At 38.3% G+C, this 25,129-nt stretch overlaps 1 protein-coding gene across 1 annotated transcript in view; it reads right to left on the bottom strand.

Annotated features, from left to right (window-relative positions):
* Positions 1–25,129, bottom strand: part of FMN2 (formin 2) — a 396,703-nt gene that overhangs the window by 279,987 nt on the left and 91,587 nt on the right. The window contains 1 exon segment of the mRNA XM_040451785.1: positions 8,398–8,545. Within this exon segment, the coding sequence (XP_040307719.1) occupies positions 8,398–8,545 (148 nt within the window).

The following is a 25,129-nucleotide window of genomic DNA, read 5'->3' as shown; positions in this document are numbered from 1 at the left end:
AGAGAGAGAGAGAGAGAGAGAGAGAGAGAGAGAGAGAGAGAGAGAGAATCCTAAGCAGGCTCCACATTCAGCACGAAGCCCGACATGGAGTTCAATCCCACAACCCTGGGATCATTACCTGACCTGAGCTGAAATTAAGATTGGACGCTCAAGCCCACTGGGCCACAAAGGTGCCCCCTACCTTCTAATTTCAATAAGAGATCATGAGTACTACCATCGAGTAATAAAGGATTCTGAAAGGATTTTGTTCCTTTATTTGTCATTTAAGAGTCTATGAGACTGTAAATTCATGCTGGAAAACCTAAGGGAAAACAAATTCCAGGATTACTTTTCAAGCTAAGGGACAATTTCTTCTAAGTGAACCTCGCATGAACATTGTAAAACAAAAAATAAAAACAAAAGGACCTTCAGAAATCCCCAGTGCTCCACGGAGTAGAGTCTGAAAACAACTCATTGTGTCCATCATCGACAATTTACAGTTGAAAAATCAGAGACACATAATATAAGCAATTGGTGGGAAGCTGGAAGACTAGAGTTTCTCTCCTGTCATATGTCTCCCCAACCACAGCTAGCATGCAGATCAGACTCCTGACAAGAAATAGCAGTCACTCTTGAGGATAATTTAGACATTCCTAATTTAGCAGCACTCTAGTTGATACATGTGACAATGCTCTAGAAAAAGAAAAAAGGGCTTATTATTAAATTTTATAACATATTGTTAAACTACATTGAAAGTTTCCATTTCACTGAAATTAAAGCACAGCATCTGTACAGGCTCTTGGCCTTCTTTCACTTGTCCACAGTCCCTGATCTCTCTGACCACTTCTGCCTTTCCCTACCTGCTCCTGTGGCCACAACAGTCTTCTTGCTGCTCTTTAACATGCTGCCATACGCCCTCCACAGGGTCTCTGCTATAGTGGGATATCTGTATGTCTCCCTTGCCTTGCTCTTTCCCTAGGGCTTCCTAGCCTTCCTAGCAATCTAGAGATGATCAACCTAGTGGTGATCTGATCCACTGTAGCACTTTTCATTCTGTCTCTTACTTTCTTTAACATGGAACATCACATAATATACTACATAATTCACTTGTTTGCCTCCTAATTAGTATCTCTCTTACTCCACTAGAATATAAGCTCTGTGAAGGCAGGGATTTTTGTCATTTTTTCCCTCTATTGTCCCTGGCATCTAGAATACTGCCTGGCACACGGTAGGGGCTTAAAGTATTTGCCCAGTAATTATAGGAGTGAATGGAAGAAGTGATCAAAAGAATGATCAAACCATGAAAGGAGGTATCCTGGGAAAGGAAAAGGGGGAGTAAGAATCTTAAAAGGGGCAACATAGATATCACTTTGCCTTTAGCTACTTCCTGCACCTCAGCTAGGGGTGTATCTTTCAAAACAAAAATCATTGAGAAGAGCATGAAGTAGTCACCGACAGATGTCCCTGCGGCAATAGAACATTAACAAGTGGCCTTAAAATGCAAGCATTTTCCCAGACAAGTATTGTATTTTTTTCAAGTAATAAAAAAAAATGGATTCTTCTTTCTTATCCTGACAAATCTCTACTCTGAACTTAACACCAGAGTTAGCCAATTCTGAATAAGGGTCCTAAAAACAAAGCCAATCAGCAGTTTAATATAAAGCAAATACAAATGCTGGAACACTTTTGTTTTTAGTTACCTACAAATCCCCAAACTCAACAAACTCTAGATAAAATCCTGGGGCTTTGTTTTGATGGAAAATGCTTTTCTTTCTCTTCTTCCTATTTTGTTTTTTTTTTCAACGTTTTTTTATTTATTTTTGGGACAGAGAGAGACAGAGCATGAACGGGGGAGGGGCAGAGAGAGAGGGAGACACAGCATCGGAAACAGGCTCCAGGCTCCGAGCCATCAGCCCAGAGCCCGACGCGGGGCTCGAACTCACGAACCGCGAGATCGTGACCTGGCTGAAATCGGACGCTTAACCGACTGCGCCACCCAGGCGCCCCTCTTCTTCCTATTTTGATAGTGCAGGGAGAACCCAAGGGAACACCAACAGTTCTTTGCATTAGAAACACATACAGTGTTTCCTACCTTTTTCCCTATAGCTCTAGACCTGGTGACCTGCCCAAAAAAAGCAAATTTCTGGGTTCTGGTGGTAAAGCATGCATACCGGAACAATGAACTAGAAAGACAAGTCGGTCATTTTCCTGAATCCTCCTCCTCCCAAACTTTCAGTTTCCTTCTGTCGAGATGTGTGTTGTATGTAAGCAATGAACCATGGGAATCCTGCCCCAAGTCAAGAGCACACTGCACACACTGTATGTTAGCCAATTTGACAATAAATTATATATTTTTTTTAAAAAAGTAAAGCTATGCTTGTCAGTCAGTCAATAAATAAATAAATAAATAAATAACACCTGAACTGAATTTATTCTCCCACCCCCTCCCTTCCACTACACTTCTTATTTCTTTGAATCAGTGTGTTACAACATCTAAGGGAAAGTTACGGCAAAAAACACTCTCTTCAGAATCATAAAATGAGGCACAGGAATTCTAGAATGTCAAGATTTTAAGATGAAAAAGATGTGTACAGAATAACTGCATTGCAAAACAAAGGTAAAATCAAAGAGAACCAAGAGAAAAGAAAAATAAGAGTTAAGGAGAAGACAAATAAGAAAGAGAAAAAACAAAAGCAGGCATAGTTAGGAGAGAATAAAGAGAAGCATGAGAGATGACACTAAGTGTTGAGTAAAACAAAATGGCGTGTTTGCCGCAAATGATAGATAAGTAAGCTGGTTTCTGAGTAGCTACTCAAGGCTAACGTCATTGGGCAGGTAGATTTAAGAAATCCACTTAGTTCTAACATTCTTAGATTGATCACCTCTGTTACAAAATCCCATGACACTTGTTACCAATATTCCCCTCTTCCAGCATCCGGGGCTTTCGGGAATTGCCTTCTGCTTAGATCTGGAGCTGACAGTCCCCATTACATATTCATCGACCAAGACGGTTCTTTTTAAAGAGTAACCCAGTAACAGCTCTCCCAAAGAAAGGTACATTTAAAACTGCCAACTCTTTCACTCACCCTTCTTAAGAATTCAGTAACTAGACTGTTTAAAAACTATTGCTGTGAAGCAAAGTAGGAGAAAGAACATTCCTGACAAAACTTTAAGTGTTCTAAATAATCAACAATCTAAAATTCTGGGCTCCCCATAATTCCTAATATGTTTCAGAAACAATCTCTTTATCATCACAAAATAAGCATAAGACTTGTATAACAGAACATACTTGGATGAGTTTGACATTTGTAGAGAGAAAGAAAATGAGTAGGATATGCCTTTCTGCCATGAATGGAAAATAAATTAAATCACCTCTTTAAAACATCAAGTATGACTTCTAAAAAGGAATTAAACAGTCTCTAAAGAGCTTTATAGCATAATTATAATGCATAAAATGCATTAAATAAAATACATAAAATGCACTTATGTAAAATCCTTAAAATATTGTTTCTTTAATACATCAATTTGATTCAAGTCTAGTCAATTTAATTGAGAAAGAACTTATTAAACTTAAATAATATAATTTATGACTAGCTGCCTGATATATGGCAGATGCTTTTAATTCTGGTATACTATGTCCTTCCACAAATGGAGATGGAGTTAAACCTGTAATTTTCCTAAAAGAAACAACCTTATGTCCCGCTTATTTGGGTATCTCATGGTATGGATATGTCCCCTCAATGCCCACAAAGAACATTGACACACAATATTTAGCTTGCATATGTAAGAGAGCAATGCAGGCCAAAATTACAAAAAAATAAATTTGAAAATGAAGAATTATCTATAGGAGACATGGTCAATCTTTTCTGGTACATTTTATCCCTTGATCAAGTGGGAAGCTGAGAAATAGAACACTATCAAATCTTCCTGGGTCATTTATAGAATTTCTGCATTACTCCCAACTGAATGTGTATCAAAGCACTCAGACTACTCCTGGAAATGAGTTGATGATACTGTTTGCATTATAGCACACAGAATCTCTCTTATTAGGAACCATCAGAAATACCACTTCTTTATATAAAAGTCCAGAAAAGGCACTGTGGCTTTTAACCTCATGCACACAGAGGATCATTAGGGAATTGTGCCCATTTCCCTTTCTAGTTTAAACCTAAAGAAAAATTTCCAACTATCTTTGAAAACTACAAGTCCCTCTGAAGTATATTTGTATACTAGCTGGCTTCAGCTTCATCTTATTGTTCCATCCTAAATGTCTTTCAGTTCGATTTATTTTCTTTTGTCTTCCTTTTGTACGCCTTCAAATCTATGCTGGAGCAAAGGTGGGTTGCAGTCCTTTCAGCTAACATGTAAACATGATTTTTAGGATTTCTATATAAAAAGTCCCCACCATGTTTCTACCAGATTTTCTTCTACATATTTTCCTCCAGGATTTCTGTCCCCCAAACCGCCTTCCTAAATACTACTCTACTTGGCCTTTCACATTTTCGAAGAAAGATACGGGGCTTGGTGTTTCAAAGACGTAATAAGTCCCCACACACATCTAGACATCGTGCCTCTATTATGCATAAATTTGCAAATTAAAGTTAATAACCTCTTCGATTTCTGTGAATCCAGTGAGTAGCTTTTGAGACTTGGTATTGAGCCCAGAAAACGGTCCATGGGCTGTTTCAGCACACACACAAAACTCTCTCAAATGCTTGCATTTATGTGCTGAGTAGATAGTTATTTAGATCTTTTTCAACAAAAGATCGTAATTTATTGACTTAAACATTTAAACATATACTATGTGCCCAAAGGTCTTGAAATGTTGGGAGTCTTCAACAAAGACAAATATACGTAAACAGATAAATTAAAATACATAAGTAATTTGTATGATAGAGATATGAATAAAATGTCATGGGACTCCAGAAGAACAAACAATCATGGAGGGCAGGGAGGGTGTTATATATATAAGTAAAGGAAAATGAAGAGAGATAAAAGAAAGAGAAAACAAGATAAATGGAAAGGTTTTCTTCTTATCAATGTTTCTGCCACCAAATTTTGCAGAACAATGCTCCCCAATTTCCTTTCCAGCTAGGCTTATCTTTCCAGGAGGCATTCTATAGACTTCAAAAGGTCAATTTTCACACCTTATGCTGATCTGTGAAAAAAATGCCAACTGCAAAAGATTCCCAAGAATCTGCAGCCCTTCTCCATATCACTGGTGGGAAGAGAAATCAAGGCCTTACCTTGACCTCTGCAACTCAAATCCATATGAGGAGAGTTGGTTCTTTCATCAATATATGAAAGGTGGATAAAAACCTCCCTCACAGAAGGGATTACAAAAAATTAAGTCAGAAGCATGAGAAAAGCAGAAGAGGCAGCAACAGAAATCTGAATTAGCTGGAGATGTGAATTAGTAATAAATATTAAAAAGAGCCCAAGATCAAAAAAAAAAAAAAAAAAGGCAAGAAACAAGTTTTCAAAAAATTTTAAGTGTATTTACTTATTTATTTTGAGAGAGAGAGAAACAAGTGAGGGAGGAACACAAAGAGAAGGAGAGAGAGAAAAAATCCCAAGCAGGCTCCACACTGTCAGCACAGAGCCCAATAGGGGCTCATTCTCATGAACCATCAGATCATGACCTGAGCCAAGTCAAGGGTAGGCTGCTCAACTAATTGAGCTACCCAGTTATCCCACAAGTTTTCGATTTTCTAAAATGTAACTGAAAGTCTTTCTTCTTCAGAAAGAAAATAAAGTCATTGAACTCTTTTAAACTAAAATTGAAAGGGGCCACATGTTGCAAATACTGACTTTCACCATGATGTCACTACAAAACAATGTATAGCAATTGTCATTAAGTGTACTGCAAATAGTTAATAAATGGCCCCAGAATCAGAATACCCCATGGAGTCACAGCAGGAAAAGTTTAGAAAAGTACCATTATATCATTTGAACAAAAGAAAGCTATACAGCTATTGAGGTTTATAACAGATCAACTGGAGAAAAACAAATCACTACATGAAATTATTTTCCACTTACCCCCATCATCCTCTTCAAGAATGCATATTTTAAAAGGATACAAGTTATTATATTAAAAATTACTTTCTCTGTCATTTTATAAGCTACACCAAACAACAAAGAAAAAACTAAGTTACAAATTTCCTAGTATCAATTCCAACTATTATCTTTTACCAAACTAAAATGTATATTATCACTACCTTTCAATCTAGTCCTCCTCCAGTATACAAAATCAATAATATAAAATATTTCATAACATTTTTAAAGTACCTTAAAATTTTAGAAGAGAATATAAATGTTTCAGAAAAGTGGAGAAAGACATACTAGAGAAGAATAAAATGAAAATACCACACTAATCATGATGTAAAACACAGGACATGGACAACTGTTAAGAGAACTCTCAATGAAACTGTAATTTAGTTCTTCTGTATCTATACCTGGCTATTTCCTGCCAAGTAATCAATGTAACTTTTAACATGAATAATACAGTGTACTTAACAGGATCAATACTTTTAGTTGTGTGATTGTTTTTTTGTTTTTTTGTTTTTTCAATGTTTATTTTTGAGAGAGAGAGCAAGCGGGGGAGGGGCAGAGATCGAGGGAGACACAAAATTTGAAGCAGGCTCCAGGTTCTGAGCTGTCAGCACAGAGCCTGATGCAGGGCTCAAACTCATGAACCATGAGATCATGACCTGAGCCGAAGTCGCTCAACCGACTGAGCCACCCCAGGCGCCCCGGTGTTTTTCTTTTTAACACGAAATACACTTTTATGTAATTGCTTTATTCTCAGGTGCCATCATGTTAGAACCCTTCATCTCTGAAGATATTTGCATTAAGGAATCTACCTTGGCCCTTGATCGACTGTACTGTGTTATAAGATTCAGAGCCCTACATGGAACAACATTTCCTACCTCCTATCTTTCATTTGTTGCTCATTTTAGGGAGTACAGTCCATCGAGTGAACACTAAGCAGTGTTTCAAAAGCATCTGACATTAAAAAAGGGTCATTCTGGGTTGGGTGTGGGCCCCCCATTCTGGGCTTCAGTGGAAAGAAGAAAGACATAAGTGCATCCCTCCAGAGACTAGGGTAAATACAGGATTATAAACACTGAGTTTGCTTTGCAGACCTTTGGAAAAGAGCCTAGAATAAAATCCTTAACACTGTGGGTTATTGTTGGTTTTAAAGGGAACTCATGAGGAAGTAATAAATAATGATGTGAAATAATGAAAATAATTATAATAACCATAGCAAACACTTATACCAAGCCCAATGCAACATTCTGGATGCTAATTCTATGCTTTAACATGCATTAAGTCATATAATTCTCAAAACAGCCCTATGTAGTAGATGCTATTCTTACTGACATTTGACAGATGAGGAAACTGAGTACAGGGATTAAGAAATTTGCCCAAGGTTACAAAGCTGGTAAATGATATTTCATGCTATACTCTGTTATTACAAGTCCAAATTGAGTTTCTAATGACTTTTTCTCTATAAGTCAATGTGGGGGAAAATCAAAATTCTTAACTCTAACACTCATGCTACTATTTTAGGAAAATTTGGTGATAGATAGATATCTGAATAGTAATGATGCCCTTCAATTTACTCTCCACTTATGGATCAGTCTACTGAGAAGTCAGAAATTTATTATACCAAACTGAAAACTTTTTAGAAAGGAATTAAACAACCAAACTTCATAAAACATTGCTGCACAAATGTGATTCTTAATTCTTAAGACAAATACAAAGTGCTTTCCCACTTTCAGCCTCCATATAAAGCTGACATTAATCTTTCTATCTTCCCAGCCAATAATACAAAATACTTTAAAAGACAACAAAAGATGCAAAGAGAAAAACAACCAAAAAGAAAAATCTTGAGATACATTTGAACACTGTACAGTTTTTAAAAGATTACTCAAAATTTAGACTTAGTGAAACGTGTATCTCTATGTCCTCATTATCTCTGAAGTTAAGAAAAGGATCAAGAAAAGCACAAGGAAGGCAATAAAGGAAGAGAGTCAGAGTGGAGAGGTAAGGTGGCCACCATCTTCGAAGGCAATAGACAGAAATTTCCGCTTGGCATTCTCAGCCCAACTCAGGATGTGGAGCCTCAACCTCAGGTGGTGGCTACCACTGGCCACCTGAAGCAGTAATTCACAAACTTTTATATACACGATAATAACTGGACAATTCCAGTGCCCTATCCCCTAGAATTTTAACTCAGCAGCCTTGAAAGTGGAGCATAAGAATTTTCAATTTAACAAGACTCCTACTGATTTTGTTTGAGTTAGCTGCAGATCATAATCTAAGAAATACAGAAGAGAAATTTAAGAGTTAGTACCCAGTAAGCACTGCACAGTACTTTACATCACACACTTTTAGAACATTCTGGGCTCCTACCTGTTTCAACATCCTTAGACCTGTGTTCTTCATCTGGAGGTGTAGCTGGTGGCCGAACAGGTGGGACTCGTCGGGGAAACTGCCCTTCTGTGTAATCCAGTGAGTGAGTGGGTTGGCTGACTGCAGCCCAGGTGTAAAGTTGATCTTGCTATATTTAAAATTTTTTAAATAAAAATAAAAAAAATAAAATGTAAAGCTATTTTAATTGAATCATGAAAAAATGAAGTTTTTTTAATTGTTACATTACAACATTATTTTTATCTTACACATACATATGCAGGGTGTGTGTGTGTGTGTGTGTGTGTATCAAACATTAAAACAGCATTGCCTACTATCCAATGTAGATTCATAATGGCAACATTCATTCACACAATTATTTCAATTTCATAACCATACTTGTCTCAACTTTTTCTTTCTTTTTCAATTTATTTTTTTTTAAATATTTATTTTGAGACAAAGAGAGAGAGAGTGCATGGGGGAGGGGCTAGCACAGAGAATCCCAAGCAGACTCCACGCTGTCAGGACAGAGCCTGAATCAGAACTCAATCTCATGAACCATGAGATCATGACCTGAACTGAAACTAAGACTTGTAATCTTAACTGCCTGAGCCACCCAGGCACATCTCAATTTATTTTCTATAGAAAAATATAATTTTTTTTTTTGTGGTGGAGATTCCGTGTGCATCTGCAAGGAAATATAAGACCAGAAAATCCAGACATTCAGAGAACTCCCTGCACTAGAATCTTTAAGACATTTGAATATGATGTCCCTTTAAAATCTGTTTAAACACTTGTGGCAAAGTCAAAGGACAGGCTGTACTTGGGCACCACAGAACAATAATAGCTTCCTTGCCTTCAACAACAAAAAGCCTAGGAAACCAACTTATCATGGGTCCAGGCTTCAAAATGTTTGGGACAAAAACCACGAAAAAGTAAATGAACTTGCCAAGAGTAAAAAAATTGGACAGGGATCTTCTGGCAAAGAAAGTGCTTCCCAGCTGAAGACTAACAGAATCTGGACAGAATGAGAAGGCTCATAACTACACCTAACGCCAGGAAGCAAAGTGGAAATCTCACAAAGGAGGCCACTTTGAGGCCTATAAACACCTTGGAAAACTTCTCATTAGGATTTCAGAATAACATGTTTAACCATTTTAGGTTGCATGCACTCAAAATATACATGCCCTAGGTTCTCTCCATGATATTTTCCTTACTTGTAGGTATATTTGCCTATAGCTTATGGTCAACCTAAAGTAAAACAAAGAGAATAACAGTATTGTAGAGGTGAAGAGCAAGTGAAAAACAAAACAAAACAAACAACAACAAAAAAAAACCGTACTGTAACCACTGTGTTGAGACTATAAAGCAAATGGAGTTAACCCAGGACAGGCATTGCCATTTCTATAATGCATTTAACAAATTAATCTAATAAATTCACAAATTATTGTTCAGCATAGACGGTAAGACACAGTGTATATATCTGTAGTTTAAGCTTTAACTTTACAGACACTGGCCCTATTTGAGAATTCAGATTCCTGGATTTGACTAGTATTACATAAGGGTCACATTGCAGACCTGGCTAAGCATTTCAGCTTTCCATACTGTTTCAACTGTTCATACACATTTTTTGAATGTATGTTTATTTTTGAGAGAGAGACAGAGTGCAAGTGGGGGAGGGGCAGAGAGAGAGGGAGACACAGAATCCAAAGCAGGCTCCAGGCTCCGAGCTGTCAGCACAGACGTGGGGCTCAAACACATGAACCGTGAGATCGTGACCTGAGTCCAAGTTAGACGCTTAACCGACTGAGCCACCCAGGCGCCCCATTCAACTATTCCTCTCTTGATCGACAGCAAAGGCTTTGCTTTTCAGCCTACTGCGTGTCAGAAATAGCTTTTCGCCGGTGAAATTAGTAGTTTGTTTAATTAACATGATGTTGGAAATGAGATCGCAGTAGTGAAACTGAAGTAATACCGTCTACGAGGATTGACAAAAATATCAGAGAATATCCTCCTTCTTACAAGAACAGAGTAAGACTTGGGTGAGGGATATGTCAAGGCTTGATGCTCTGACAGCGGTGCGTCCAGCCACTGCTTTAGGAAAATGTCTCCTTGCCTGCTGCCAAACGTTAGGCACAGAATCCTGCCTCTTTCGTTTCTGCAATACCTAAACCTTTCATGGAAAGTGTAGTCAAGCACCTACCCAGGCAGCAAGCTATACGTTCCCTGACAAAGCAACTCTTGCCTAGAGAGCTTTATCATCCTAATAACAGACCCACTCAGCCTCTGACTTTGTGCCACGTGAAAAAGGCAGCAACAACTAAGGGGATAAACGGTTTCACTTTAGGATTGCACAGTTCACCAAAACACAAAGTATATTGAAAGCACTTTATAAAACTTCATATAAACAAACAGCAACAACAACAAATTCGGTTCAGTCCGGTTTTTTAGCTACGCTCCAGTATTGTAATATATCACAATGCTATGATGGTAATCTCAAAACCCTTCCTTCATAGCAGAGCTCTACTGGCAGAAAATAAGCAAAACACAAATTTCTTTTGTGGCTTTTTAACACCTACAAATGCCACCTCTTCAACCTAGCGTTTAATTTTTTCTATATGACTCTCATCCACCCACCCAAATCCATCCCTCCATGTTCCCGAAGTCAAACTTCACTCCATTACCATAACTCCCCAGTTCTCCTCATTATGGAATGTAATCTCTCAGTAAAAGTCTAGCTGAAGTTCCACTTCACATGGACCATTCATGCATCAGAACACTGATACAGCACCCTGCCACCATTCATTTTGAGAAGTAACGGTATGCCATCCAGGATGGTGGCATAACACCTTACTGAGTGCATCTAATCTTTCCTCAAATTGACTGAAAACTCCTTCAGCCCATGAAGTATGCACACAGGTCCTACAAATCTCCCCTAGCAATTGACAATGCTAGGATGACTACATAAAAGCCACTTAACTGAACTAACAGAATTGGCAGATAAAAAAGAAGTAAAAAGATGGTTTGTCAGTATGAACAGCGGCAGTAGCTCATTTTCTTCCTATACATAACAAGATACCAAAAAGGTACTTTCTGGATGCCACATGGAAAACAAATCTATTATATTATCTGTTTTATCTAAACCTATCAGCAATTATACAATATAAAGAAAAATAGGAACAGGGTCAACCTGGCAGCAAAGTAGGGGGACCCGAAGTTCCCCCATCCCTCAAACACAGCAGCGTTGAGGTCAGAGAACTTGGAATTCCAAGAGTATGAGCTGCAGAGTGACAGAGACATCTCCAGGGGCCCATGGGGACAACTTGGTGGGCCATAGGTGCACGATTGAAAACTTGGAGAGATAAAATGGGAGGCACAGGAAGACAGGGGAGGGATCCCTTTCTTTGGAAAGACAAAAGGAAGAGAAAGAGAGGCTGTTGAAGTGTAGGATTGTATTTGGACCAGAGAAAACCCATGGACCGGGGAACAGAAAAAAAAGAGAAAGATCTAATTTCTACGTGCCTGGCTTTCTCTGGACTGGGGCCAGTTGCCCTGTTCACGTGCCTGGGGAGAAGGGGAGCCAGTCCCAGTCTTGGTAACTAGCACAGAGGTGCAGTCCTCAGTGAGAGAAAGCAATCCCCTCCCTTGAGTGCTCTGTGAAGAAGGCACATAGCCATTCCAAGGACAAAAGACCCTGCCTGCACCCGCCAGTCAGAGGCCCTTTGTCGGCTGGCTGGGCTGGGGGGCTCTACCCTAGAACCAGGGTGTACAGGTGGGATCCTTTAAGACTGATGGTTTGAATCCCAACCAAGCACCAGGAAAGCACAGGAGACTGTGGAGCGGGACAGACGGCCTCGTTTGCACCGGCTCAGCACTGTGGGGAGCCAGAGGCCCTCTATCACTGGGGTGGAGTGGCATTTTTCTGGAACTGGGGTGAGCAGAGCGAGATCCTTTAAGACAATGGGGTTTGAATCCCAGCCATGTGCCAGGGAGGTGCAGGAGATGGTGGAATGGGACAAACCACCCTGTTCCCGCCCACGCAGCACTGGGAGGAGCCAGAGGCCCTTTGTAATCTGGCTGGGCAGAGTGGCACTTCCCTGAAAACGTGGGCATGTAGTGGGACCCTTTAAGACATGGGGGTTTGAATCCCGCTGAGCACCTGGGAGGTGCAAGAGACTGTGGAGCAGAACATACCCAGCCTGCTCCCACATGCACAGCACTGTGCGGATGGCTTAAACAGAGTGTTTGGGACACCCAGTCTGGGGAGGAGAGACTGAGGTGTCACCATTTTTATCCCCATCACCAACAAGATGAGGCTCTAGGGAACAAAGGGCCCACAGTGGAGGCAGGACCTGCCTCCTACCCAGCCACACCCCTCCAAGTCTGGTCACTGTGAATTTACCAGTGTTTGACTGGCACTGGCCAACCAGACAACCCCTTCCTCCAGACCAGCACAGCCACTGGCTCCAAGGCACCCAGCAGTTTTGCATTTTCTGATTTGCTTCTTGGTCAATTCTTATTTTATATATATATTCCTTTTTATTTCCTTCCTTTCCTTCCTCTAGTTTCTTTGTTCTCTAGTCTGGTTATCCTGGTTGTTGGTTTCTTTAAGCAGACATATTGAATCTATTATTTTTACAACTCTTCTGTATCTCCTTCTTGTTTATCTTCCTCTCTCTCTCAGGATTAAGTCATATGGTTACTCTGTCTGGTCAATTTTCTTTTTTTTTTTTTTTCCTTTTTGCCCACCCCTGTCATTTCTCTCTTTGTATGGGATAAGGCTTCTTCCACCACCACCCTCTTTTTAAAATTGTTTTTCCAGGGTTACTTCATGGAACCAGAGTCACAACCAGAGTCACTTCAAGCAACCAGAGTCACAACAACAGAGAGCATGTAACATATTACGAAACAGAAGACCATGGGGGAAGGGAAGGTAAAAAATTAGTTTCAAACAGAGGGGGAGGCAAATCATAACAGACTCTTAAATACAGAGGGCTGATAGAGGGGACATGGGGGAGAGCAGGAAATGGGTGATGGGCATTGAGAAGGGCCCTTGCTGGGATGAGCACTGGGTGTTGTATGTAAGTGACGAATCACAGGAATCTACCCCCAAAACCAAGAGCACACGGTATACACTATATGTTAGCTAACTTGACAATAAATTATATATAAAAAATAAAAATGCAGAAACCATTCTAAACTTAAAAAAAAAAAAGAAAAGAAAAAGAAAAATATGTGTAGCCAATGCTCCTGGGATATAATCAGTGCTACCATAGACAAATCTTTTAACCTTCCGAAGTCTTGATATTCTTATCAGTAAATCAGGAAAAACACCCGCCTGGTCTTTTTTATGGGGCTGGCATGAAGCAGGAGCAGAAAGAGCTATGAAAGCCTATGTGGAAAGAACTATGAAAATGACATGATGTTATTCAAATATAACACACCATGAATACCACTTGTTTTGATTGTTTTAAATCTACGTTTGATTAGAACAATCATACATCATTTCTTATATTGAAAAAAGTCCTTTTCAGAGGAATTCAAAGTCATCATCATATCTACACATCAAGATACAGAACCAACATTAAATCTTTGCTTTAGGATGAGAAACTAGTTTCAGCAAACCTTGGTCTACAGAGTTTTCTTGGCATTTGTGCTGAATGTCCCTGAATTTTGAATTCAATTATAATTAATGTGGTCTCTCCTCGACCATCCATGAATGTCTTTTACTTTCTTCTATTTCCATTTAACATGTCAGGAATGTATTTGTTACTTTCCCAAGTAGGGTTATAAGCCCCTTACTCCGGCTACCATATCCTACCTGTATCCACCTTTTCCCCAGGACATTATTCTGTACATATAGCTGACATACAATGAGTATTTAGGAACCAGAAAGGTTAGGAACAATAAAAATGGGCTTTTTTTGACAAATCAAATCATAATTTTATATCTGGGTTAAAACTGAAATATGGGGGCGCCTGGGTGGCGCAGTCGGTTAAGCGTCCGACTTCAGCCAGGTCACGATCTCGCGGTCCGGGAGTTCGAGCCCCGCGTCGGGCTCTGGGCTGATGGCTCGGAGCCTGGAGCCTGTTTCCGATTCTGTGTCTCCCTCTCTCTCTGCCCCTCGCCCGTTCATGCTCTGTCTCTCTCTGTCCCAAAAATAAATAAAAACGTTGGGAAAAAAAATAAATAAATAAAACTGAAATATGTTTTCCATAGCACTACTATATTCTTTTAAGTTCTTGAACTCTGTTTTGATTTTAGTTGAACTGGATCATGTCTTTCTGTTTAAGAAAAATACACTTTCTACCACAGGCAGATCGGAAGATTTAAAATCATATACTAAAAGTGCCATAAATAGACCATAGGCCCACCATCTCTAAAAAGAAAAAAAAAAAAACGTTACTGGTAGCAGATATTTACCTATCTTTTAACTGAGTTGTAAATAATAATCCCCAAAATAACTCACAACTATAACCCATAGGCTATTTTAGAGAAACCACTAGAAAATATAGAGCTCAAAATGAGGCATTGTAAGAGCGCTTCGCTGAGATTCTTCAAGCCAAGGTAAGGGTTTGGTTATCAGCGTAAAATATCTCCAATTCACATTTTTCTAGCAGTTACTTTATACGAGACAATTTCATTGTCCACTAATGTGTATGTTAAAGCAGAAACTACTCTTTGAGAGGAGATACTGCCTTTCTGGGAAGTCTCATGACTCATCCGTGAATGGAGATGGGATATCCATATATATGGGAATAAATCTTATTTTGGGTTCCTCACTCCCTCAGAAGCTCTCCGCACTGCCCAAGCTCAAGTGTCTATCAAGGCTAATAGATCTACATTTGACTGCTAAAATATAGAACTGCAACTCAGATATTCCAAGCACAATCTCCCATCAAATATCAGAAGTTTGACTGGGGGTGAATATATCTTTTCAAATCAGTGTTTGACTTTTCTTTGAGCTAATACCCAGCGGTGGAATTCCTGGATCATAATGGTAATTCTATTTTTAATATTTGGAAGGAAATTATTTTAATATTTGGAGGAAACTCAATACTGTTTTCAACAGTTGTTGCACCAATTTATATTCCCACCACAGTGTACAGGGTAACCTTTTCTCCACATCCTCATCAACACTTGCTATTTCTTGTTATTTCTTGTCTTTTTTATCCTAGCCATCCTGACTGATATGGTGTTATCTCATCGAGGTTTTTATGTGCATTTCCCTGATAAGTGATATTAAGAATCTTTTCTTAAATCTGTTGTCTTCTTTGAAAATGTCTATTCAGGTCTTTTGTCCCGATGTTCATTGCAGCATTATTTACCATAGCCAAAATATGGAAGCAGCTTAAGTGTCCATTGATAGATAAATGGATAAAGAAGATGTGGCATGCGCACACACGCGTGTGTGCATGCACACACACACACACACACACACACACACAGGGCCATAAAAAAGAACGATTATTACTGGGCCATAAAAAAGAATGAGATCGGGGCGCCTGGGTGGCTCAGTTGGTTGAGCATCCGACTTCGGCTCAGGTCATGATCTCACGGTCTGTTGGTTCAAGCCCCGAGTCAGGCTCTGTGCTGACAGCTCAGAGCCTGGAGCCTGCTTCAGATCCTGTGTCTCCCTCCCTCTCTGCCCCTCCCCCACTCTCACTTTTTCTCACTCTGTCTCTCAAAAATAAATAAATGTAAAAAAAATTAAAAAAAAAAAGAATGAGATCTTGTCACTTGTGACTGAGATGACATAGAGGATGTATTATACTAAATGAAATTAATCAGAGAAAGACAAATACTATATGATTTCACTAATATGTGGAATTGAAAAAAAATGAATAAACAAAGAAAGAAACAGACTCATAAATACAGGGAACTGGTAGTTGCTCGTAAATACAGGGAACTGGTAGTTGCCAGAAACAATGGGAGAAATAGGCAAAAGGGATTCGAGAGGTACTAATTTCTAGTTATAAAACAGAAAAGTCAGGAAAAGTACAACAAAGGGAATTATAGTCAATAACATTGTAATAATGGTATAGTGACAGATGGTGAATATGCTTATTGTGAACAATGTATAGCATTATTGAATCACTATGTAGTGCATCTGAAACTAATATAACGTTTGTCAACTATCCATAAGTAATATTTTTAAGTTTGAGAAAGAAAACTGTAAACACAATGCCAAGAACCATGTAGCTCATCCATTTCTTTACATATATTCTATTTATCCATAGAATGCACAGATAAAATCTGTATCGGTCCACCCAAGGGCTCCTTTACCGACACCTGGTCATATTGGCCTCAAGAATTACTTCAACTGAACTGTGCTTGGGTGTGATCTCTAAGAAAAAGAGACTGCCAGGTCCATTAGAAAAAGACAGCTTCATGCCATCACACAGTATCTTCTATGGGAGAGTTCTGAAGGTAACTTTATTTCTGATCTTAGAACTTCAAAGCTTAAACTAAAAAAGTAAATAGTTGGATGGTATCTTGAGTTTAATTGTACTTTTTTCCATCTCATGGGCTACTGTGCCAACTAAATTTGTTTTTATGTTTTTTTGTTTTTTGTTTTTTGGCTATTAGAAAACTTAAAATAAGTATATGGCCCACCTGCCACATGTTTTGGGGTTCCAGAATATATGGTTTTTAGAAGCCTCATTCCTAGCTCCATTCTATGTTCCTCTCAGTTTTGCTTTGTCTTGTCTTTCCAGTGATAGCTAATTTTTATTATTTTATGGTATCTTCTCTTAGTAATCACTGTAAGTATTTTTTGTAGCAAGGAGAAAATAAACACGTAATTAGTAATAGAAGAATGATGAAAGACCCATTTATTTAGCTGTTTTAGCTCATTTGAACTTTTTATAAGATGACTGGCTGAATAAAAGGTAGATCCATGATAGTAGACTGAATTGTACTGGCAATATTTTGGTTTGCATTGACAATTTAATTGTAAAAACCCAACAGCACAACTCTGTAGAATTGCTCTGGGGTAAGGAGATAAGAAAAACAGTAATCAGTACCACATATGACATCATGCACTGGGTGTATTACTGTCTAATCTTTTCATGTTGTATGTAGCTGTAATCACAGTGCCCATGCTTTTATAAATATGTTAGTATAGATTTTTAAATGATTGCATCATCATCATACTCATAACTTATATTTCTGCCACAATCTTAACACAATTACAATTATACTACAGCCACTTAATCAACTCTAAACAGAACATGTGAATGTGAGAACTCAAAGCATTCCTGGTTGGCATTTAAATAAGAAGTGATAAACCTGGAAGAGTATATTAAAATGACAAATAGAAAAGAATAATAAGAATAATATCAGGGCACCTGGGTGGCTCAGTCAGTTAAGCACCGACTTCAGCTAAAGTCATGATCTCATGGTTTGTGAGTTCAAGCCCCGAGTCAGGCTCTGTGCCTGGAGTCAGCTTCAGATCCTGTGTCTTCCTCTTTCTCTGCCCCTCCCCTGCTTGTGCTCTGTCTCTCTCTCAAAAATAAAATAAACATTTAAAAAAGTTTTAAAAAAAGAGTAACATCAAACAGACTAAATCTAAAGAAGAGCTGAGGTAACTGAAAATGTTTCGGGATAATATAAGGGGGGATTTTCTTTTTTTTTTTTTTAATTTTTTTTTTCAACGTTTATTTATTTTTGGGACAGAGAGAGACAGAGCATGAACGGGGGAGGGGCAGAGAGAGAGGGAGACACAGAATCGGAAACAGGCTCCAGGCTCTGAGCTGTCAGCACAGAGCTCGACGCGGGGCTCGAGCTCACAGCCTGCGAGATGGTGACCTGAGCCGAAGTCGGACGCTTAACTGACTGCGCCACCCAGGCGCCCCTAAGGGGGGATTTTCTTAGCTATGTTCAATAGAAGCACTGACATTGCTACCAATGAGATTACAAATTGGTGTAAATTTTCTGGAGGGAAACTGAGTATCAAAAAAATTTTTTAAAAATGCATTTGGCACCAGCAATCTACTTATAAAAGTTAGAAAACTTCTAAGGGGAAAATAAATCAATAATATGCAAAAACATTTATATACTAGAATATATTTATTCCAGTGTTGTGTATGTTTTAAAAATGAATGGGGGGTAGGCATAATTTCTTTTAAAAAAGCAGCTGAAACATTGTTTGGTGGTTGTTGTCTTGTAAAAAAGCAAAATGAATGAAAAATTATAGTATGTACAAGTAACCAAGAGCCATTAAATTCCTATAATGTCAAATGCCCTGTAAAATTTTGTTCATAGCATAATGACAGGTGAAAGTGACTAAAAATTGTGCACCGTGGAATGAATATTTATATTCACACACACATACACACACACACACACACACACACACACACACACACGATCTGCCTAAAGACAAAGGTGAGTGGAGTATAAAATTAAAAATGAATTGGCAAGCCAGGATTCAAAGGACACACATCTACAGAGGCTAGGTAAATGTGTTACTTTTTTTTACCCCTCTGAGGGATTCTGTAAGAATTTGGATGAACTTTATCAGGAGAAAAGGCTAGAGGATGGTACTCCCAAAAGGATGTTGGCCCTAGTAGCACCCCTCACTTTGGGCTATGATCCAAAAGACACTAGGAATAAAGGTAAACTACAAGGAGATAGGTCTTCTTGGGCTGAAATTCAGCTTCAAACACGTGAATCCCTGAATGTACTTCAAGGTGATCTTGGAATTTTATTGCCCCAGGTCCCCGGCAAAAACAAGCATAAATTCTACCTGGAACAGAATTCTGTCAATCTAGGCAGCTACATAACATAATAATGAAAATGAAAAAACAATGGTGCACAACCTTTGGGATGAAGCAAAAGTGGTCCAAATAGGGGAGGAAGCAATATAGGCCTACCTCAAGAAGCAAGAAAAATCACAAGAAAACAACCTAACCTTACATCTAAAAGATTAAAAACAAAAAACAAAGCAAACAAACAAACAAAAAAAAAAACAAATGAAGCCTACAGGCCTACAGCCAGTGGAAGAAAGAAAATATTAAACATTAGAGCAAAAATAAATGATACAGAAGCGAAAAAATTAAAAAATAAAAACAATAGAATAAATAAATGAAATCAGGAACTGGGCCTTTGGAAAAATTAATAAAATTGGTGAACCTCTAGCCAGACTTACCAAAAAGAGAAAGAACCTAAATAAATAGAATCACAAAGGAAAGAGGAGAAATAATAACCAAAACCACAGAAATACAACTATAAGAGAATGTTAAAAAAGTTTATATGACAACAAATTGGCAAAACTAGAGGGAAAAAACCTAGAAAAGTGGATAAATTCTTAGAAACATACAAACTCCCAAAACTGAAACAGGAAGAAATCAAAAACCGTTGCTGTAACCAGCAACAAAATTGAATTAATAATCAAAAAACTCTCAACAAACAAAAGTCCAGAGCCAGAAGGCTTCACGGGAGAAATCCACCAAATATTTAAGGAGTTAATGCCTATCCTCAAACTATTGCACAAAATAGAAAAGGAAGGAAATCTTCCAAATTCGTTCTATGAAGCCAGCATTACCCTGATATCAAAACCAGATAAAGATGCCATAAAAAAAGAGAGCTATGGGTCAACAACTCTGTTGAACACAGATGCAAAAATTCACAATAAAATACTAGCTAACCAAATCCAACAATACATTACAGAAATCACTCACCAACATCAAGTGGAATTTATTCCTGTGTTGGAAAGGTGGTTCAATATTCACAACTCAATCATGTGACACACCACATTAATGAAAGGCAGGAGAAGAACTGTATCATTTCAATAGATGCATTTGACAAATTACAACATCTATTCATGATAAAAAAAAACCCTCAAAAAGTAGGTTTAAAGGGAACATACCCCAAAATAATAAGGGATATCTATGAAGAACCCACGGCTAATATACTGCCCAGTGGAGAAAAACCAAGACATTTTCCTCTGTGGTCAGGAACAAGATAGGATGTCCAAAACAAAATGTCAAAATTACATCAGCATTTTTCACAGAACTAGGAAAAAATTCTAAAATTTGTATGGAACCAAAAAAGACCCTGAAATACCAAAGCAATCTGTCTTTTAAATGTTTTTTTTTTTTTTTGAGAGAGAGAAAGTGAGAGATAAAGAGCATGCACGCAGGGGAGGGGCAGAGAGAGAGAGGGAAATGAGAATTCCAAGCAGGCTCTGCACTGTCAGTGCCCTCTCAGTGCAGAGCCTGACCCAGGACTCAAACCCGTGAACTGTGAGATCATGACTTGAGCTGAAATCAAGAGTCAGAAGCTTGACTGACTGAGCCACCCAGGTGCCCCCAAAGCAATCTTGAAAAAGAAAAGCAAACCTAGAGGCATTACAAGTCCAGACATCAGGTTATATTACAAAGCAGTAGTGCTCTAAACAGTATGGAACTGGCACAAAAATAGACAAAAATAGATAAATGGAACAGAATAGGAAACCAGAAAAGAACCCACAATTATATGTTCAATTAATCTTTGACAAAGCAGGAAAGAATGTCCTGTGTAAAAAGATGGTCAAACTGGACAACAACACGCAAAAGAATGAAAGTGAACCACTTTCTTACACCAAGCAAAAAAATAAATTCAAAATGGATTTAGGTCTTTAATCCAAGTCCTGAAAATACAAAAATCGTAGAGAACACAGGCCTTTTTAACATCAGCCTTAACAATTTCCTTCTAGATATGTGTCCTGAGGCAAGGAAAACAAAACCAAAAATAAACTATTGGGACTTCGTCAAAGAAGAAAACTTCTGCACAGCAAAGGAAACAATCAACAAAACCTACAGAATCAGAGAAGCTATTTGCAAATGACATACGCAATATAGGGTTAGGATTCAAAATCTATAAGAATTATAAAACTCAACACCCAAATCATAAATATCCAATTAAAAAATAGACAGAAGACATGAATAGACATTTTTCCAAAGATAACATGCAGATAGATGGCCAACAGGCACATGAAAAGATGTTCAAAAATCACTGATCATCAGGGACATACAAACGAAAACTATAATGACATTTCACCTCACACTTGTCAGAATGGCTAAAATCAATAATGCAGAAAACAACAGATGTTGGCAAGGATACAGAGAAAGGGAACACCCTTCCAATGTTGGCGGGAATGCAAACCAGTGCAGCCACTCTGGAAAACAATATGGACGTTCCTCAAAAGTTAAAAATAGAACTGCCCTACATCCCAGCAATTGAACTACTAGGTATTGACCCAAATGATGCAAAACTATTGATTCAAAGGAGTGCATGCACCCCAATGTTTATAGCAGCATTATCAACAATAGCCAAGCTATGGAGAGGGCCCAAGTGTCTACCAACTGATGAATGGATAGAGAAATGTATATATATAATGGAATAGTACTCAGCCATCAAAAGAATGAAATTTTGTCATTTGCAACGTGGATGGAACCAGACTGTATTATGCTATGTGAAAAACTCAGGCAGAGAAAGACAAATACCATATGATTTTACTCATGTGTGGAATTTAAGAAACAAAACAGATGAGAGAGGGAAATAAACCATACGGAACTGTTAGAGAACAAACTGAGGGTTGATGGAGGGAGGGAGGTGGGGGATGGGCTAAATGGGTGATGGGCATTAAGGAGGGGACTTGTTATGATGCCCACCTGTTACATGTAAGTGATGAGTCACTAAATTCTACTCCTGAAACCGACATTACACTATACGTTAACTAACTATAATTTAAATAAACATTTGAAAAAGGAATGTAATTGTAAAAGCAGAGCATAAAATGGTGGTTACCAGGGGCTGAGGTAGAGAAATGACAGAGATGTTGTTTAAGGGTACATACTGGCAACCAACCAGAAGATAAGTAAGTTCTGGAGACCTAATACAGTACAGTGTCTGATTACAGACAACAAAACTATATTGCAAACATTGCTAAGAGACTAGATTTTAATTGTTCTCAACAATAGAAGAAATTATAACTGTGTGACAAGATAGAAGTGTTGACTAATGCTACCATGGCAACTTTATTCCAATATAAATATCAAACCAACATGTTGTACACAAAAACTTAAACAATGTTGTATGTCAAATAAAACTGAACTAAAATACAATACAACTTTACTTTTAACATAGCATTCAAAATATCAAATACCTAAGAAGCCATTGAATAAAAACGTGCTTGACCTTTAAGCAGAAACATATCAAGTTGCAATGAGAGAAAATAAAAATGACTTCAATATATATGAATGGATTTATCACATTTGTGGATTTAACTCTCTCAGTGATTTCACTTTTCTCAAAATGATAGTTAAATTAAATGCAATTCTAATCAACATCCTAAGTATGCATGTGTGTTTTAATGGATACGACTGTTTCTAAAATTGAAACGGCCTAAAACAATTTTTAAATGACTCAAAGAGAAAAGACCTACTATTCTAGACATCAAGACTTATTACCATGCAGCAGTTGAGAAGACCTGTAATATTTGGACAAGAATGGGCAAACACATAATGGAATAGAATAGAGATCCACATACCAGTGTTTCACACATATACACAGATAATAAAATAGGACTTCTAACTTACACACCTAAAAGATCTTCCTAAGGTGATTATAGAACAAAATGGAAAGGACAAAACAACAAAGCTTTTGGAAGATAATATAGGAGGATATATTGTTGCTTGCACAGTAGGCAAAGACTTTTAAACAGGGCCCAATATGCATGACATATCATAGTGAAACTGGCAAAATACAAGGATAAAGAGAAAATTCTGAACGCAGCTAGGGATAAACATGCTCTAACATATAAAGGAAGACTGACAAGACTAGTGGCAGATCTACCTACTGAAATTTGGCAGGCCAGAAAGGAATGGCAAGAAATCTTCAATGTGATGAACATGAAAAATATGCAGCCAAGAACCTTTATCCAGCAAGCTTGTCATTCAGAATAGAAGGAGAGATAAAGGTTTTCCCAAACAAAAACTGAAGGAATTCATCACCACTAAACCAGCCCTACAAGAGATCCTAAGGGGGATCCTGTGAGACAAGGTACCAGAAACATCACTACAAGCATGAAACCTACAGACATCACAATGACTCTAAACCCATATCTTTCTATAATAACACTGAATGTAAATGGACTAAATGTGTCAACCAAAAGACATAGGGTATCAGAATGGATAAAAAAAACAAGGCCCATCTATTTGCTGTCTACAAGAGACTCATTTTAGACCTGAGGACACTTTCAGATTGAAAGTGAGGGGATGGAGAACTATCTATCATGATACTGGAAGTCAAAAGAGAGCTGGAGTAGCCATACTTATATCAGACAAACTAGACTTTAAATTATTTTTTTTATTTATTTATTTTTTTTTATATATGAAATTTATTGTCAAATTGGTTGCCATACAACACCCAGTGCTCATCCCAAAAGGTGCCCTCCTCAATACCCATCACCCACCTTCTCCTCCCTCACACCCCCCATCAACCCTTAGTTTGTTCTCAGTTCTCAACAGTCTCTTATGCTTTGGCTCTCTCCCACTCTAACCTCTTTTTTTTTTTTCCTTCCCCTCCCCCATGGGTTCCTGTGAAGTTTCTCAGGATCCACATAAGAGTGAAACCATATGGTATCTGTCTTTCTCTGTATGGCTTATTTCACTTAGCATCACACTCTCCAGTTCCATCCACGTTGCTACAAAAGGCCATATTTCATTTTTTCTCATTGCCACGTAGTATTCCATTGTGTATATAAACCACAATTTCTTTATCCATTCATTCGTTGATGGACATTTAGGCTCTTTCCATAATTTGGCTATTGTTGAGAGTGCTGCTATGAACATTGGGGTACAAGTGCCCCTATGCATCAGTACTCCTGTGTCCCTTGGATAAATTCCTAGCAGTGCTATTGCTGGGTCATAGGGTAGGTCTATTTTTAATTTTCTGAGGAACCTCCACACTACTTTCCAGAGCGGCTGCACCAATTTGCATTCCCACCAACAGTGCAAGAGGGTTCCCGTTTCTCCACATCCTCTCCAGCATCTATAGTCTCCTGATTTGTTCATTTGGCCACTCTGACTGGCGTGAGGTGATACCTGAGTGTGGTTTTGATTTGTATTTCCCTGATGAGGTGCGACGCTGAACATCTTTTCATGTGCCTATTGGCCATCTGGATGTCTTCTTTAGAGAAGTGTCTATTCATGTTTTCTGCCCATTTCTTCACTGGGTTATTTGCTTTTCGGGTGTGGAGTTTGGTGAGCTCTTTATAGATTTTGGATACTAGCCCTTTGTCCGATATGTCATTTGCAAATATCTTTTCCCATTCCGTTGGTTGCCTTTTAGTTTTGTTGGTTGTTTCCTTTGCTGTGCAGAAGCTTTTTATCTTCATAAGGTCCCAGTAATTCACTTTTGCTTTTAATTCCCTTGCCTTTGGGGATGTGTCGAGTAAGAGATTGCTATGGCTGAGGTCAGAGAGGTCTTTTCCTGCTTTCTCCTCTAAGGTTTTGATGGTTTCCTGTCTCACATTCAGGTCCTTGATCCATTTTGAGTTTATTTTTGTGAATGGTGTGAGAAAGTGGTGTAGTTTCAACCTTCTGCATGTTGCTGTCCAGTTCTCCCAGCACCATTTGTTAAAGAGACTGTCTTTTTTCCATTGGATGTTCTTTCCTGCTTTGTCAAAGATTAGTTGGCCATACGTTTGTGGGTCTAGTTCTGGGGTTTCTATTCTATTCCATTGGTC

This window comes from Herpailurus yagouaroundi, unplaced genomic scaffold, assembly GCF_014898765.1.
Source record: "Herpailurus yagouaroundi ecotype Mexico unplaced genomic scaffold, PumYag 205, whole genome shotgun sequence".
Classification (NCBI taxonomy): domain Eukaryota; kingdom Metazoa; phylum Chordata; class Mammalia; order Carnivora; family Felidae; genus Herpailurus; species Herpailurus yagouaroundi.
This window is presented reverse-complemented; position numbering and strand designations above follow the sequence as displayed.